Source organism: Lagopus leucura, unplaced genomic scaffold, assembly GCF_019238085.1.
Source record: "Lagopus leucura isolate 7727_CA_CO unplaced genomic scaffold, USGS_WTPT01 Super-Scaffold_100008, whole genome shotgun sequence".
Classification (NCBI taxonomy): Eukaryota; Metazoa; Chordata; class Aves; order Galliformes; family Phasianidae; genus Lagopus; species Lagopus leucura.
The window spans coordinates 19,566,216-19,585,172 of record NW_024962265.1 but is presented as its reverse complement, the minus strand read 5'-3'; the positions used below and the strand labels follow the sequence as shown (position 1 = coordinate 19,585,172).

The following is an 18,957-nucleotide window of genomic DNA, read 5'->3' as shown; positions in this document are numbered from 1 at the left end:
AGGCAGCTTTGCCAACATCTTCAAATGTATCTACACCATAGCTCTGCTTCCACACAGACAATGGTATAGGCTAATTCTGGAAGAAAAAGAAAGGACAGAGTGGAGGGGACACTGAGTTACCATGAGATAACTGCTGTCACTGCCTCAGGCAAGCAGAAGCAAGGAAGACGAAGCTGCTCAACTACTGAGGCTTAATTTAAAAAAAAAAAAAAGTCATCCTGTTCAATTCTGAGCTAGACCTACACAGGCATGAGCATTTTCGTTTTCCTCATTTATACTAAGATGGGAACAAGTGCCCTAAAGCAGTACAGACTCCAGAAGTTACACTCTGTGAAGTCAGATACCACCTAATCTACTACCAATTGGTCACTCTGCAGGGAAATCTCTCAATGATTTTGGAAAGCTCTTCCACTTTTATACCTAAGAGAAATCAGTGACCTGTCAATATTAGGAAAGTATTTTTGACGGAAAACGTGGCTTACACACTCTTAATGATGGAATGTGTCAATTTCGGGCTTTTAGGTAACTATGCTTCTTCGAAGAAAGATCAGGTTTAGACATGTAAGGAAGCACAATGATTCACAGAATGTCAAGGATTGGAAGGGACCTCCAAAGATCACCTAGTCCAATCCCCCTGCCAGAGCAGGAACACCTAGATTAGGTCACACAGGAATGCATCCAGGCTGGTTTTCAAGTCCCCAGACAAGGCGATCCCACAACCTCTCTGAGCAGCCTTTTCCATTACTGTTTTGCATTTCCACACCTAATTCAAATCCAAGCTGCAATCTGCCTTGCCACAAGACAGTGACTTGAAACCATTGTTCCAGTGGTCTTGCTCATCCCTTCCTTTGCCACACATTGTAAGCTGGGGAGAACTGTAAAACCACAGTGTCCTGGAAAATAAAACTAGATTATGTTTACTGGTCTACATCCTGCAGCAGAGCTGCCTGGACTCTTCTAGGAAGCATTAATGGCTGTAGAAAGATCATTAAAGCAGATTCTTTTGCTTCTAATAACGGAACAGATTCCTGGGATCAAAGAGCATAAGTAATGTGGAAAAGCAAATCCTGTTCAGCCAACAGAGCTGAACGAGCAGCTTGGTGCTGAGAGGTCAGAAGTTCCTTCGATTGACATGGCAGGAAGACCACCACTACAACCACAAGCTACCAGTATTACCAGGTGCCAATAGACAGCACAGCGAATCGCTGACGCAGAGAACTTCAATCTCATCCCTAACTGAGGTAAAGCACCATGAAATCTACTTCTAGAGATAAAGCAGCACACCTCTTCTGTCATTCGGCCTTCACAACCTTGTTGGTATCGCTCCTGGCAACACAGCAAAATAGTTCATAGTTTAATCTATTTTGAAGAAAAATGTATTTGGCCTTATGTACTATCAAAGGCTCAGGCTATTTTTATTTCCTACTATGTCCTCCGAAGTCAGTGATATTGTTTCCTCATTGGAGATATTGTTCCAAGCACACAACATTTTTATTAAGATTACCAATATCTTGCCAATCCCCCAAGGGATCACTGAACTCAGGCAATCATAACTTCTCAAATTACATTCCACTTGAATTACCACTTCAAGACTGTAACTGTGGCGTACCAGAAAACACATTCTGCAAGCTCAAAACAAAAGGAATCTAAAAAGTATTCCACATAATTCACTTCCTCTCCACTCTCTTTTTCAGTATGGGTACAGAATCTCTGTACCCAGCCAGCAGTACCTCGTGAAAGTCTCCTTACTTGTACAAACAGCAGGGGTTCTTCAACAATTACTAAGGTCTCCTATTGGTGATCCCGACTACTGGCTTGAAACCAATTTAAACGATCTCTTCCATATTGTCCTCAAAACAGCCTTTATCATGAACCCCTTTGCCTTTTTCCTAAGATCTTCACTCTCAAAATCTGCTTTCAACACATTTACTCTCCTGGCCTTTTAAAACAAAAGCTGACCACTTGTACAGTTGTAATGACATAGGAAAGCAAGTTAATCACTCTGATGACTTCTAACATTAAAACAAAAGTCCTAATTTATAGCACATTACTAGGTTCTATATGTAAATCCTACAACATAAATAATTCACAATAAAAGCAAATTCTGAAAGCTGTACAAACAAATCCATAATTATCTAATGGAACAGGTGTAGCTAATACTATTCAGTGATTTCTCAGTGATACAAGCATAACACTGGAATCTCAAAACATTGGAAATAAGTGAAAATAGCAGAAAAAGAAAAATAAAGATAGTATCAGAAAGGGAAATTATCACATCACGTGATTGTGACTTTTAAGCACAAAGAAGTAATCCACTGCTCCAATCCGCAGCGCAACAGACTTGTTTCTACAGGAAATGTCTAAATTCTTGGATATCCAAATAAGCAACTTAATTTCCTTTCCATTACTCATCTCTCAGCTAACATACATACCTGTGGCTATCCAATTGCTGTAATTTACTATTCAGCAGAAGTGAAACACATAAAATATCTATCCACGGGTTCTTACAACCAGCAATCAAAACCAATCGCCCCTTTCCAAAGTACTTCAGGCATTTGACTAGTCACATAAATCCTGTGCACAGCAGCTTCAAGTCCATCTCACCGGAATCCAGCAAAACACAAATGGTGACAGTGGCCAGCAACTATCTCAGCTACAACTTAATTCTCTCCTAAAACTGAGTAAACCAAACACCACAGGGATTTTAAGCCCCGCAAACCGTGGTTTCAGAGAGAAAAGGCAAGTGAAGCAGAATAGAAAACACTCCAAAATTAAAAATATAAAAAAATAAAAGCAAGAATAAAGGACATTTCCAACCAACAGAAGATTAACTAATGTAAAAGTGGTTTAGTTAGAATTCAACATTCTACTAGACTGGGAACAAGCAAGTCTCATCAAGTGTGAGTTTCACTTGCTGGTTAGGCAAGATTTTACATCAGTTTGACATTCGAGCTAGCCCCTCAAGCCTTGGCATTGGAAAACAGAGGAATTACTTTTTTTTAAAAAAAGTTCTTTTTCAATACCATCTCCCATACAAAAAGCTTAGAACATCCTCAAAATTCTCTATGTGGTATGCCAAATCCATTCTGAATACAAAGCTATTTAACAAGACTCAGCTTCTCAGCTTTATTTCCGAAGGCACACTGGACAGCTTACATTTGTTTTCTGGTATTCCAAGCAACAAAGGCCAATCCAACATGTCTTATCAACGAGCAAACCTATGCTAGAGTGCATGTTAATTAACAACTGATCTTCATTGTCAACATATCCTCATGTCAACATATATGTTCACATGAAACCCCACGTGTAAGTACCCACATAGATCTTGATTCTACCCAAACCTCTATTACAAATTTGTAGGGTTAGTCAAAAAAGAGCAATCAGCAATCCTTTCCCCCTCCTCTGTACACTCCCTGCCCTCCTGCCCCCTCCCCCCTCATTCAAGATAGCAGTACAAAAAGATTTTTTTTAAAAAATCACTGATTTGAACAGGTCTATCATATATGTATTCATTTTCCTTACAGGAAAAAAGAGAAAGCGAACCTAATCCACAAGACAGAAAGGAGACTCATGCATCAAAAGAGCTTTGCAGCAGATTTAACTTAATGGAAGATTTAATTTTAAAAAAATGGTGTGACAATTGCTAATTATTAAGCTACATCTTCAAAAGCAAATACACTACTCACAATCTCAAGTGGAACAAAATGATTTCTCTACATGGATGCAGAACTGGAGATCCTTTTGCAGAAAGCTTCTTTGAAACAGCTATAACTTTACCTTCTAGAATTTCAAGATGCAGACTGCTCATATATCCAGAACAGACCATGGAAACCACACAGATAGCTGAAAAATGAACTGTTATTCTATCACTATTCTGGCTTTTTAACTTCTTAATCTTAACCCATTGGTATTCAGGAACATGACTTAAATTGCACCTAAAAAGCAAGAAGTTCTTCCTTTCCAGAAGAATAAGCAACAATTATGGCAGATCTTATATTCCAATCATACAAAGAGTTAACATTCTCTGGCCACCAACATAATTCACAATGCAAACTAGATAACTCAGTTTTCTTAGTAACAAGTAAACACATAGCCTATCTCCTTCAATATCTGTATTCAATTTTGTTTTAAAAGGATCTCAAAAGCAAATGTTGCTTAATTAAAAAGGAGATACCTTTACAAATGACAAAAAGTCAGTATCAAAGTGTCAACCATAAGGTGGAGAAACATTCACTCCACAAGTGCCAAACTTTTAATATCAAAACCAAAACATTTATTACAACAGAATATTACAAACAACGAGTTTCAATGATCAGATGGTAAGCTTTACAAAAAATGCAAAATTGTACTATCTGATTGTGGAATGACAGATACTCCAGGTTTACAAAAACATCTTTCTGTTTATGCACACTTAAAAGTGATTTCCAGTCTGCTTTATTTTCAACCAAATACAGTACATTTATCCAAACAAAAGCATGTACATTCAATATAGAACATTTTGAGCAACAGCTACGGTCCAGTTCCCATTCACAGTACTTGTAGTGCAATGCACTAACAGGGCCAAATAGTTCTCTATCCATAAAAGCATTTTTACTCCTGATCTTGTGATCAACAATTTTAGATATATTTTATACAAAAAGTATATATGAACACGAGGCACCTCCCTAAGTAAAGGAGTAAACCTATATAGAAAACACGGTATTTCTTCTGATGTACAGTACCTTTCAAATTGTAGCAATTTGACGCAAATCACTAAACAAAATATTTTCTAAAACGCAAAACAAAACAAAAAAAACAACTGTTGCACGAAACCCACCAAGAATTCCATAACGGCAGGCATGCAACAGGTTTCCTAAAGTCCTGGTTAAAAGGTTAAAATAAAAAGGATCTAAAACATTTTCCAAATCATACAAATTCAAGTGCTATCTATAGTGGTCATTTATCATATCGAGAGAAAAATTACTCGGAGTTTCTCTCATACTATCCTCCCTTTTTATTAATATTTAATGAAATAAACTAACATTATAAGTGGTTGTGCACAGATTGTCTGTCTATAACACATCGACGAATATTCACTACCTTCATATTAACATTAGTGTGTTGATCTTTCAAAAAATAAATTGAAAAAATAAACTGCAACTATCATTAAAGTGCTTGTTGTATAATTTTTTTAAAAAATAATAAAGAATAGAGGAATGTGGATATTCTTGTAAACATCCTAGATGTTTATCAAGTTGCCCAACGAACCACGCATGGAAAAAATATGAACATCTTTGAAGCGACTGTAGTATAGAACATCCCAGAACTGGGAAATTAGTCTATATGAACAAACTGATGTTATGGCAACTACTAAAAATTAGTACAATCCAGCCAATATACACTACGTGTTTGCTCTTATACATTCATTTGTAATAAGTTTAAAACAGTATATAACAACAATTGCCAAAGTAGGATATCACAAAAAAAGTCAGAGCTGTTAGCAATTAGCACTATCAGGGAGGAACAGTACGATGAGCTCTCTGAAGATGATTTCCTAAATGAGGAACAAAAGTCTTCTTCCAAAGCTGTTGTTTGTCAAGTTGCCTCTGTATGGGTTTTTTTAAGTTCAGAAAGTTCGTATCAAACCTCAATTGCACAAGATAAGCACAGTTAACTGCTAATTTAGAAGCACAAGTGCATTTCAACTACAGCAGCGTTTTGGGAGGAGGCACTAACTACATGCAGTCAGAATGGATGTAATTTAGTAAGAAAACAACAGCTTATGAAGATATTTCCTCCTTATAGTACCATTATCAAGATATTAGCAGTTCCAACACCACATTAAAGTCTTTTTCATGCAAATGAACTCCAAATTTTCCGAACATCACTTGAACCTATCTGAGAAGAAATGGGAATAAATTAATACTTTGCATTTACCAGTACAATCCTTTCTTAAATTACACAATATAAATAACTCATAAGCTCAAATTTTTAATTTACCATCAAAATACAAAAGGCCTCTTGAAATCACCACAATTCAAGGTCCAGCTCAGCTCATTTTTTGAAGTTCCATCCCATTTAACCCAGATTTGCTAGGAAGCCACGTTTCACATTATGTTTTAACATAACTAGGTAGCAATTCACTACAAAAGCTAAACTCAAATCAAATTACCTTCTGGGATACAGAATTTCAGAGTAAAAAGATGGAATAAGGCACATATAACTTGGTTTTCTTTTCACCAAATATGCTAGAAGGATATGTCTGAATAAAGATGTTAAAAACTCTTATAGGTATCACTAACGTCTCTCCAGTTCGTTTTTGTACAATCCCCAAACCTTCAGGCATCACTCAGTCATTCTGTAATACAAAATTATCACTTATGTCTATAATTTCCCTTTTTTAAAGGTTCTCTTAAAAATCAGACCCTCTCTAATCCTTAAAATGAAGGCAACAGAAAACTAAGAAAATACAAATACAAATCCCCCAAGTGTAAAAAAATCCCAGCATTCTGTAGAGGCAGAAATTAAGAAAACTCTTGGCCAGAGTTGTATAAATATCTAGGCTAAAACAAACAAAAAAAATTATGAGGTTCAAACATTTTAAAAAATGAATCACCAGAAGTCTCCAAACTTGTGCTTATATAAATAAGTACTACAAGGATCAAATCCTAAATCTGACAATTTTTAGAAGTGTCCTTAGGATCCTAACTCCAACTCATTTTAAACCAAAGAAATTAAGCACCCAAATTACATTCAAAGAAACTGTTCTATGCCTTTCTGTGGACAGAACACAGACAATACACATTATATATACATATTTATAAAATAATAATTCTAATATGTCCATAGAGAAATTTTCTGCCAACAGCTTTTACCATGGTACTTTTAGTGCTTCTTCAGTGAGGTTACTGAGGTGTTCATTAACAGGCTACGTTATTCAAATGAACCAAAGGCACTGATAATTTGAAAACATGCTAGTTTAGAAACGTCCTTACATTAGCTTGATTACAATAGATGCCTTAAGGCAATTTAAAGTCAACTCGGTACAGCTTAATCTATATTCTACTCCACCTTCCTGCTATGATAAATTTAGAAATTAACTCTTTTCCTAAACTCTAAAAAAAAAAAAAATAATAAAAATTAAGAAACAATTCAGACATATATCACAGTATTTAAACTGCTAAAGCTGCTATGGAACTATATGTTTTTGGCAATATATCAACAACAGAACATAAAAGGTAGTGCTTTCTGTTTTGTTTGGGGGAAAAAAAAAAAAAGACAAAACACTATATTTTCCTCACCAGACAACAGCTTTAGATCTCGTACTTCTGCCTTTGGTTTTGTTTTCTTCAGGTGAATGAGATACATTCGCCTTGTGGGTTTTCTTATGATGTTCTAGAAAAGCTTTTCTGGCAAACGCTTTCCCACACTTATTGCATCGGTGAAGAGAAAAGTTTTTTGTTACTTTTACTTCAATGCCAACATCAGCTCCTTCATACTTTTTATTGGGCGAATTAGAGGTGACATCGTGTTTTGAACCAATCTGTTTTGTTTCATCCCTCTGAGGGCCTCTTTTTGTCACCTTATTTAGAACCAGATCAATTGGCTTTTTTATTGCTCTAATTTCTAAACTTGCAGTTATTTTCCCAAGGTAGCGTGGTGACTTTTTATGAACTACAGTTATATGCCTTATCACGTCACGTTTGCGACGTGTTTCATAAGAGCAGAGAGGACACCTGTAGTATTTAACATAAATGTTATTTCCATCTGTGTGTAATTCAATGTGCTTTGTCAAGTTCTGTTTCGAAGTAAATTGCCGTTTACAGAGTTTACAGTAAAGCTGCTTGAAGTCAAAGCCAGCTGAAAGTTTTGGCTTCCTGGTTTTTTGCTGGCCACCTGCAGCAGATGCATTGGTTGACTTAGAAGTTGATTTAGTAGTTGATTTACAAGTTGATTTAGTGGTTGACTTAGAGGTTGATTTAGGGTTTTCAGAGTCCTGTTTAACTTTATTTTTCTGTGCTGACGGTGTGTTCTTTTTCTCATTTGAATGATTTGTTCCCTTTAATTCATTCTGTGGAGAAAGAGCGATGGAAGGGGGCGAAGGTTCTACAGAATCTGCTGGTTCAACTTTTAGTTTTATTTCTGTTCCATTGGCAGTATTGTTGGGCCCTTTCTCTCTTTTAGAGTTCTTTCCAGAAAGAGTTATCTTGTGAACAATTTGCATGTGCCTTTTCAGCATTATTTGTGAACTATATTTTCTCTTGCACAGAAGGCATTTGCATGCAGTTAAATTGTATTCAGCCTTTGAAGACGACTTTTGTTTTCGGGTCTTAAAAGATTTTTTAGCAGAAACTGTATCCAAGAACAAAGGTTGCCCAGGCTTTGTAGCTATATCAGGAGTAATGGAATCCCTTCTTAATCCTCTATGGACTTCATCAAAATGCCTTCTTACGTTGGCTTTTGTGGCAAATGATTTATAACATACAGGACAACTTCTACCTAATGCTACAAGAACGTTCTTATTTCGGCCTTTTGCGGAGCACAGATTTGGTTTCTTTTTTGTTTCTATGTACTTCTTCAGCTCCTCCATCTTTTTTTTGTGTACTTTTCTAATATGCCGGCGAACACTGCGTCTAGAATGAAATTCTTTTCTACAAAGACAACAAACCAACTGGTGGCCGAAATCAAAATTATCCAAAGAGTCCACTTCAGGTGTTACTGCTGGGGGCTGCTCTTCAGGAGTAGGGATCACCTTGTTTGTAACAGGATCAGCAGGAGGTAATTCCACAGTCTCCCCAACTGGAGCCGGAGCTGAAACAGCCTTGGATGGTTCAGTGCTGGGTTCCTGTACTGGTACTGGAGCTTGATCAGGAGCACTACTACTTTCTGTGTTCTCATCTGGGCTATCAGTCCTTGACACATACTGAAATACAGCATTCTGATTCGTTTCTATAGGGTCTAATCTAACTATATATTCTTGCTTATCTACTCTTGGATAGATTGCTTCCAGGAGGTCACTTATGGCTTGACTCTGTTTATCATTTATATCTGGAAGGTCTGGAGGGAAAAAAAAAAAGCAAAGACATTTTTAAATGATTTGGCAACTTGAATTAAGTTTCACAAAACTCAAAGTGTCAATTCAGACACCAAACATGCACCATTGTTACTATTTTTCTGATCTTTCACACAGAAAGGCTTTGAGTAATCATTTTTCATGTATCAGTATAAGCAACACTCTTACTAGAAGCCGACTGTGGAACTACATCCTTCCAGTATGCTAATGTGGAAGCCACCTAAGCTAAAAACTAGTTTGCTTCAAATTAAATTCTTCTCTAGAAGTCACTATCAATTGCAAAACTAAGGACATAAGATTGTGCTTGTTCTTAGGTGTGCAGCTAATCTGAAATATAATTAAAAACCAATTTTCCTATTGCTGGAAACAGCCATCCTCAATAAATTAACCCATTTCTGGAAACAAGCTCTTTGCCATGAACTCTGAACAGTCCTTAAGAGCCAACAAAATGTCTGTGTAACTTGAGCATTGTGTGAGGACAGACGTAGATGAGACAGAACTTAACTTCTGGGGCAGCGAAAACTGTTAGGACTACCAAAACGCTTGAGAGACTTAGTAACAAATGTAAGGACAAAACAATCCTGTATTATTTTAGATTTTTTTTTTTTTCCCCTACTAATTTCTCAAAAGAATACTGTGAAAGAATTTACTTCAAGAAATGACTCCACTGAGCTTCTCCGAAAGTTCATATTATGGTCTGCCCTGAAAATGAGTTGAAACAGACTAAAAAAAAAAAAAAGCAAGAAAAGAAGATACAGTGGTTCTCCTTTATTAGCCTAAGCAAAAAAGAAAACATTGCAAGTGTTAAATTCGCCCTTGAAGTACTGTTTTAATATACTTACTCTCAAAAAAGTTCATTCCGATGATTTTGAACCATTTACATCGTTGGCTACTGCAATGATGTTACGTGCATTGTATTTTTTAAAAGCAAAAGTACCAATAATTTTCCCGCCTTTTTTTTTTCGTGAGAGAGATACCCTAAAGGTTTTGTATTATGAAATGAAAAACGAGATTTAAAAAAAAAATAAAAAATCCCATTTGCTTACAAGCTACTGATGATATCACAGCCCTGAGAAACATTCTGTTTTTAAATGCCAACTAAGTTCAATGATCTAGTTTCCAGCATTGCAGGCTAAACATCAGCACTGGCACAACTAAAACCCCTGTGCACTAACGTAAAAACATGAGGCACTGAGATGATACCATTTGAAATTCTCCACAATGATTTGAAGATGTCCTTTAAGGCAGCAACTTAATTCAGAGCACCTAGTATTATTTTTTTCGTCTGGAGAACATAGCATTATCGTTTTCATTTGTACCCTTCCTAGTGAACAGTGAACTCTATCAGCCAAGCAGCCAATTAAAGGAAAGCTAGCCAACAGCTAGACTGGAAGTTTACTCAGGTTAATCTTATTTTGCTTAGACATTCCTGCATTTAAGTCACATGTACTTATAATTCCATAGTTTTTGAAACATTGAGGTACAAAGACACTAACTAAGGAAGAAAAATCATCATCACACCAATGTTGATGAAGACAACAAAGACAACCATGATAACAAAAGCAGCTTTACAAAACACTTTAGATGCTGGCACATTTCTCAGTTACTCAGCTTTACTGACATCAACAAATCATTATCACTTGAAATGAATCTTTAATAGTTTGTTGTTGTTGGGTTTTTTTGTTTTTTTTTTTGCAAATACATTCATTTTTTTCCTTTTAATCACTTTTAATAATAAAGTTTACTCTCTACAAAAAAGAAAGTGGGCTAGACATGATCACAAAAATGCCCCAAGAATATAGAATAGTTCAGTCGGAAGGGACCTTCAAGTCCAACTGCCTGAGCACATCAGGGCTAACCAAAAGTTAAAGCATGTCATTAAGGGGCATTGTTCAAATGCCTCCTGAATGCTGACAGCCTTGGGGACATCAGCTACTTGTCTACCAAGCATGAGAGATGTTTGACCACCCTCATGGTAAAGAAATTTTTCCTAATGTCTGGTCTGAACTTCCCTGGTGCAGTTTTGTGCTGTTCCCAGAGGGAAGATGGAGGTGAAGTGATGAGAAATGAATACAGTACAACTGAAGAAAATGTCTTCAAAAAGGGTGATTTCTCAGTCTGTGTTTCATGAATAACAATGAAGGATTGTATCTGTGATTACCAAATACTTCCCAAGTACAGGAAAAAATGACATACATCACCCACATCACTCTACATGATCCAGCCAAACTCTTTTTGAACTATACTGATATAAAACCAAAGTGCCTGCTTAGATTCAAGCTTTTCTATGAGACTCAGTTTCTCAGATCATGGTGAGCTTTTCATTATCTTCCAGAGGGAAAAAAAAAAAAAAACAAAGAAAAAAAAGTGGAAGAATTAAAAAGAATTAAAAATCATTAACAGTGGCATCTTTTGTTAAAGCACTGGACCCATATTCTTGTCTGATTATATTCGTTTGATTATTTTATGGGTCTGTGCTGTTAGTGCATATTCATGCAGCACTGTAGCTTCTTTTCTACCATAAAGGTTATCAACATGCGTTACCATTTAAATTTAATTCCACATCAGTTTTCTGCATCTTGTTTCTCGTGCATTTGTACGAATGGTACAAAAAGGGAAATTTCTCAATTTCTCAATTTCAGGTGGCTTTATTAGATATTACAATTAGGAAAACTTACTATCATCCATCTGAAGACTTGGAGGACAATAAAACTTTTTATGAGTAATTAAATTTGGTAATCCCCTGAAGAGACTCCGGCACAATTTACACTCAAAAATGGTGTCCACATCTTTCAACAAGATATGCTTAAGCTGTTTAGTTCCTGTAATAAAAGAAACATTATACTTGAGGAAGGTTTTCTGTTCATTTTTTAACTCGCATCATCACATGAAAGCAAAAGCATTTTATAAGACAACAATCATATCAGCATTTCATCTTGCATTAATGCTATTTCACTGCACAGTTTATGATATGTAATTAACTTCCATTATGAAAATAAGCCTAGTTTGAAATAAATACATAAAAATTAAAGTTTACACATATTACAGTTTATTTACAGCGAACGAACAGAACGACTTGGACCAAAAACCAACAGCTAACATTAATAAGGATTCCATGGTACAATATTTGGTTGCTGTAATACAATTTTCTATGAGGAGGGAATAAGCACCTAGAGACTTCAAAAAAGCTCATCATGTTAAGAAAGCAATAAAAATGCAGCTATTTCACATAATAAATTATGAGGTAAGGAAAAAAAAAAAACCAACAGAGTGTAAGAACGAAGCACAAAGAGCTAACATCAGTGTTACTACATCCAGGCATGTGATACAAGATAAAAGCGATCGTACTTATGGAAGAAAATAGAACTGGAGACATATTTTTAGCCTGCAAAAAGAATAAAATAACTTAGAAAATTTTCCCTTAAAACACACATTGCTCAACAAAATGTGCAGGTTTTCCAAACTACTGTATACATACGCATTGTATATTCAAAAATAAAATATCCAAACATGCAAGGATAAGTCTCATCTAGAACTGTAGGTTTTCCAGCTCATGCCTTGCTTAAACTTTGAATCTTTTGTTTATATTACACTTCAAATCCATTCCTTCATTTCACATCTTGCTAAAACTATGAACATAATGTCCACAATGAGCAATGAATCACTGAATGATGAATACTTACCATGCCAAACCAGAAGAAAACGCTGGCTACACAAATTCAGCTAATTGCTCTAACTTGATTTTATTTTTAATAGAGGAACAAAACAAAATTAATCTAAATTAGTCAAAACAGCAAAACTATAATGAAAGTTGGCAAAGTATCAACTGTGTAACAGTCAACTAAGAAACAGTAAAAATGGCATCAAGATATACTTTTCCAGCTGAAGCAAAAGCTCAAGGTTTTGGTCAACGTGGACAACAAAGGATTCCATTTAAAGATCAAACTTAGTCACACTGCAGAATTATGTTCTAAACAAAAAGCTTGTTCAAATATAAATAATTCCATAATTGTTCTCCAATGTGAACAGACCTTATCTAGTTAGCTTTCTATTTCTTGGCCTAATAATGCTATAAATCTTTTTATAACTGCATTTTAGTAAAGCACAATACCTTCTTCAGGTGCTTAAAACCAGGACCCAAACTTGACTACCTGAGGCTACCATCCAATTTTTTTCTCTGCCTATGCCTTCCCTGAGCCACTGCCCTATGTTCTTGTCTTTTTCTCTCACTGCTCTACCCCTCAAGCGTTATCAACCTAATCTTCATCTGACCTGCATTTTTACAGACAACAGACCACTGGAAAAAAACTTGCATTTATTGAAAAATCCCAAATTTGAGAACTGCATGAAGTTCCCCCTAAGGACACGTTATTTACTGAAATCTCACCCACAGATACTTCAATGCCTGCATGTAAAGAAAATAACATGAAAACACAGCTGAACAGAACTGAACATGCTCCATGTAGATGAAATTCCAATAAGTCACTATCTATAATCCAAATAAAAGGCCTCAAGCTTGGTGTCAGTACACCATGAAATAAAATTTGACTTGTGCTGTCAGTGCATATCCTAGACACAAGTATACCCTTCGAATGGAAAAAAGTCATCTAATTTACCTCTCCTTCCTAACCAATCATCAATCCCTCTCTCCCACCCCTCTCTCATGTAATAATGAAAGTTCTCTACCCCTCAGTACTGAAGGACTGCCTAATTCAAACTATCAGCCTTAAGAATTTTGAGGACTTATATTAGAGGTCAGACTAGATGATGCAGTGGTTCCTCTGGCTTCAAATCTTTCTTATGCCGTGAAGCTTTTCATAAGAGTTAATGACTCAATGGGTCCTTGTGGATTATACAATAGACCCTTCCAAACTCCTGAGTTTGGAAGAGAAAATAAGTTAAAGCAACCATTGGTTTTGTTGACTCATCAGGCAGAGAAAAAGCAAGCATCTGCACATCCTTCACCAGCTACCAATTGTGGCAAGAAGCAGTCAGCTTTCCACCAGCATATGCTTCCTCCAGTTTACCATAGCTTTATTTCATAGTTGCATTTCATTGGGGCAAGCAATGATGTAGCTGTAGATGTAGGTGACAGAATGCATCACTACCAAAAGAAACTGATACAAAGTATCAGTCACTGCAAACAATTCCCCGGCAGAAACAGCCAAGGCTAGGCCCTCAGCAAGCAATTTCACTTTCCACAAAAATCTCAGCAGTTCACTTTCTCATAGGAGAACATTCTATTCTACAACAGCATTACAGAAGTCCAGAACTTCAAGGCCAGGCTGGATGCAGTTCTGGGCAGCCCGGTCTGGTGGTTGGCAACCCTGCACATAGGAAGGGGGGTTGAAACTGGATGATCATTGTGGTCCTTATCAATCCAGGCCATTATGTGATTCATTCTAAGATTCATATAAGAACGCTGTTTACTATATTATGATTTTGTTGCATTTGAGTCTAGCATAATTAGAAAGGAGTTACTAATTAATTTGTTATCCTTAACGCTCTTTAAGACTGGAGAAGCCTTCTGCTAAAATTGCTTTCACGGTTACAGCTTTAAGCTCTGTTTCTTTAACGTTCCTTTAAGAATCAAAAGAGCTCCTTAGCAAAATGAAAAGCTGTGTGTTCAAAACTAACTTGCAAAATCTTGGTCCAAGTCATTTTGCCTTCTGTACAACTGCCACGAAGACAACAAGGTAAGCTATGAATTAACAAATGCCAGAAAGGACAATCTAGGAGCTGCCTTGAGTCAGACAAATTGCAGTTTGTACTAGTGCCAACTGAAATACCATTAGCCTCCTTCAAGTCAAAGGGCCCTGACACACATATTTGAGGCTTTATGCCAATTTCATTCAAGCACTCACACTTATAAATAAAGTTGCTAATGATGACTCTCTTATCCAGTTTTCTTTTTTGTATGAAGTTTTTAAATGCAGACGGAGAACATACACAATACTATGTCATTCTACAAAACTCAGACCAGACACACACCCCACTGCATACCAGCAATGACTTACATGTGAAACAACTACTTCATAGACATAAAGCTCTGTTGCTTTATATAAAATCTTTTTATGCAACTGCTTAAAAGCACAAACTCAGTGTTCTTGCACTAAGTTTGCTCTGCCACGTCAGAATTGTAGAACCAGCCTGAAAGCATTACAGGTTTCAATCACCCTTGGTACGCTCATCCAAACACTCAGCTGTTATTCTTAGGTTCACTGCTATGAATTGCAACTCCAAAAAAGAGTCAAGGAACACCATAAAAGTAATATGATACAGCAGTACTAAAAAGTTCAAGGCAAATACTGAATTTTGTCTGCCACTCAAGAGTTTTAGCATGAATTCATTAATAACAGCTGGAGGGATGACATAAAGCAGAAGAACAAGCTATTTCTTAAGGAAAAAAAAAAAAAAAAAAAAAGGTTTTGAAAGATGATAATACAGCAGGAGCTATAACTTGACCAGCGTACATGAAAATGCAGACAAAAAGAAATATCACTTTATACCAAAAACCCATCCATATTTTACAAATACGTAGAAAGTCAGGTGTTGATTTTTTGTTTTGTTTAAATATACACTAAATCTACCCTAAATAAATAACTGTTAAAATAAGGTAATAAACTTTTCTAAGAGTTAAGCCACGGCTTTATACCTGATCGAAAACACTCGATGATCTGCTGAATACCAGATTTTGATGTTTGCAAAGGCTGCTGTAATAATGGAGGATCACCAGGTTCCAATATATGCACTGAAATACATAAAAGATAGTAAATCATTTGAGAAAGCAAAGATGATCGTTATTAAATTATAGATTTTCAAAGCATAGAATAAGCTAGCTAAAGTGAAAGGCCAAGAATGCAGTACAAGCTGTCTTAGGCAAAAATTCTCATCAACAGTGAATTAAAAAATAATAATATAATAAGATAGTGACTGTTCCAGACATGATACCTTCTGAGAGTATGCTGTCATCTTGATTAGTCAAAGCAAGAATATACTCAAAGCTGTGAGTATCAAACATAAACATACTAAACCATGCTGGCTCATCAGAAGTTTCCATCAGTTAAGGCAGCTCCCCAAAACAGCCCACCTGACTCCCATCGTTCAAACCAAAACAACAAAGCAGATGTACAAAAAATTACCAAACACATCTCTTCTGAACGTACAACATTCAGTGCTGTCACTGCACCCTGAATTCACATCCATTCCACCATGATCAGAACAAAGCACAAGCATATCTAGCTAGTATGGTCCAAAGACAGGTACCATAATAGTTTTCACAATAAAACTGCATTCAAAAAATGCTTCTGGTTCAAGCAAACTGCAGAAGTAACAATTTGAAGTCTCATGTTACACTGGAATCCTCATAAAACCTATTGTAAGATTTATCCAGCAAAAAGATTATCAACTTATTCTGATACACAGCGCTCACGCACACAGAATTAACAGCATTCTGTTGCTGTATATTCAAAAACCAACCAAGCCTTACTCAGATGGAATACCAAATTTACACAAATACCAGCACTTACTCAAGCACGAGTTTGCAAAAATCACATCAGTCATCTTTGTTATTAGCAAAACTAAACTCATAGCTCCTCCATTGGCTCCTCCGTTGCCCATTCTATGACGCAATTAGACCATTTTTAGGTCTCCATTTCTAATGCCAGCACAAAGCAGCTCTACAAAATTTATGTTTTAGTAAGGAGCACTAACAGCACTGTGAAAATCTATTTAGGTTTACCAATTGCAAATAGAGTAAATGCAGGAAATGCAGGATGTAAGGTTATAAGTAAATTCAAGCTGAAAAGAACATCAGAAAGAAAAAGCAGTCTAAGAAAGGAACGATAAAATGAACACACCACACGACTGTGCTGACCCCATAATATACTGTTACATATGAACACGTAACAACCATTACAAATCAGTTAATTGTTTAGGGATTTCTAACACAATGACATATTGTAGTCTACCAGCCCATTCCATCTTCTTCAAAATAGTGTACTTTGGGTTGCATGCTGCCCCTAACATGCATATGCAACAGCCACTGACATCAAGGAGCGACATACATGAAGCAGGCATCACACATCGCTGTTATTTGTAGGGCAAGAAAAGTATTTTAGCCTTTATAAAACATGAGAACAACTCAAAGCCATTTCATCTTAAACGCAAAAAGTGTTTCTTCTAGCTGAACAGTATCTTCCCTCAAATTACAGTTAATTAAAGCAGTATAATCAAGCTGCCACACGCAGACTTTCAAGTACTAATTCCAAAAAAAGATGCCTTTCTTTTTCAAATACAAGTGAAAGCATCCAAATAACAAATTATACAGAAAGGCAATAAGAAAAGAACCAGGTTTACTTTTAGACTACCAATTGTAACAACGGGCATAACAATTACAGAAAATCAAGCGAGCTAGCTGAAACTTTCAAGCACTTTCTACTGGCAGCATCTCCTGTGTCACATAGCAACGGGATGCAGACAGGAGGTTTAGGACTTCCAGGGTTTCCCCCCCACCTTGACAAGAAGATCCTTGTGCTCATCTGAGCTCACCAGAGGAGGGTGAAAGCAAAGGGATACTCAAAAAATGCAAGAGATCACCAGAAACGTCATTTAACAAGAAAAGAAACTAAAGACAGACCAAGACACTCCACTTCTCAAAACAAGAACACTTGGAATCTTTACGTGTTTTCTCGCCTGCTTCTGACAGGCACGCAGCGCCCACCTGGAACCACGGGTTACAACGAGGCACCCCACAGGATCCAAGGAGTTACACTGAGCAGGTTGAACTCGAGGGTACTTAAGGACAGCTCCAGCATAATCCAGAGCCGCGGCACGCCCCGACCGCCCCCCGACGACGCACAGCTGTCACCCCCCGGGCTCCCGCAGCTCCGCACGGCCGCCCCCGCGCCGTACCTGGCTCGCAGCAGCCGTGGTGGTGGTGCTCCGTCTGACAGCACTTGTCCCGCAGAGGCATTTTCCGTGCGCACGACCCGCGGTCCTCCTACATGCAGCGGCTCGCTCCTGCCGAAACGAGCAGACGGCCGTCAGCTCCGCGGAGCGAAAGGGCGAACGCCGCGCACCCGGCTCCGCGGCGGCCCCGCGCGCTCGGCCTTCCATTGTTTGCAGCGGCTCTCCCGGAGCTCACGGCCCCGCCGCTCCCGCGCGGCCCGGCCCGCTCCAGCCCCGCGCCCGCCCGCCGCCACCTGCGCCCCGGCCGCCCTTCCTTCCTTACCTCCTTCCCGCCCGCCCTCCTCCTCCTCCTCCTCCTCCTCCTCTCCCCTCAGCCGCGCTCGCAGCCCCGCGCCGCTCCCCACCGCCACCTCGCAACTCCCGCGCGACGGAGGGAACGGAACCGCGACGCCGGCAGCTCGCCGGGCCGGGCCGGGCCGGGCGTGAGGGAACGGAGCAGACGGAGCACCGCGGAGCCGCGGCCGGGAGAGCCCGCCGGGCCGCCACGCGCCAGCCGCGGGGAGGAAGGGACGGACGGGCGGGCGGCAGGTGACAGCGGACGCCGAACGCCGCCGGCTGCAGCGAGCGGCGGGCAGACCGCCGCGGGACCGCCGCTAGCCGTCCCCTACCTGGGAGCGGACGGGCGGCCTCCCCCGCCCCGAACTCCACTTTATTCGCCCCTGTCCCGCCAGAGCGGCGGCCGCTGACCCCGGAGCCGGATGGGCACAGGGGCAGGAAGTGACTGCGGCCGTGGCGGCGAGGGGCCGCGCGGCGCGCAGTGCGCAGGCGCCTCTCGCCCGCCGCTCCCCCGCCCGTGCCGCACAGGTGCCGGGCGGCGGCACGCGGCCGTTGGCGCCGGGCTGCGGCGGGAGCAGCTCGGCGGCCGAGGGAGCCGGGCGTCTTGTCCGCCGCAGGGGCTACGCGGCGGCGCTCCGGAGTGCCGCCGTCCGGACGTT

The 18,957-nt window shown here is 38.9% G+C and overlaps 1 protein-coding gene across 2 annotated transcripts; it reads right to left on the bottom strand.

Annotated features, from left to right (window-relative positions):
* Nucleotides 1-3,596: 3,596 nt before the first annotated feature.
* On the bottom strand, nucleotides 3,597-18,722 carry ZNF800 (zinc finger protein 800). 2 transcript variants are annotated; one of them, XM_042872896.1, is made up of 6 exons: nucleotides 18,631-18,722; nucleotides 17,966-18,073; nucleotides 15,708-15,803; nucleotides 11,731-11,874; nucleotides 7,281-9,036; nucleotides 3,597-5,877 (listed from the first exon to the last, which is right to left on the bottom strand). In XM_042872896.1, coding segments are annotated over exons 2-6 (2,058 nt in total). In that variant the 5' UTR covers nucleotides 18,027-18,073; nucleotides 18,631-18,722; the 3' UTR covers nucleotides 3,597-5,876. The 2 variants fall into 2 exon arrangements, with proteins under 2 accessions (XP_042728830.1, XP_042728829.1); XM_042872895.1 differs by having other exon boundaries at nucleotides 3,597-5,873.
* Nucleotides 18,723-18,957: the final 235 nt, after the last annotated feature.

Bases quoted from the DNA above. Each gene is read 5' to 3' on its own strand.
- ZNF800 (XM_042872895.1), bottom strand. From the start codon at position 18,026: ATGCCTCTGCGGGACAAGTGCTGTCAGACGGAGCACCACCACCACGGC. The intron at 15,804-17,965 runs GTACGGCGCGGG...TATGTATTTCAG, and splicing joins CCACGGCTGCTGCGAGCCAG to TGCATATATTGGAACCTGGT. The intron at 9,037-11,730 runs GTAAGTTTTCCT...TTTTCCCTCCAG, and splicing joins AAGTCTTCAGATGGATGATA to ACCTTCCAGATATAAATGAT.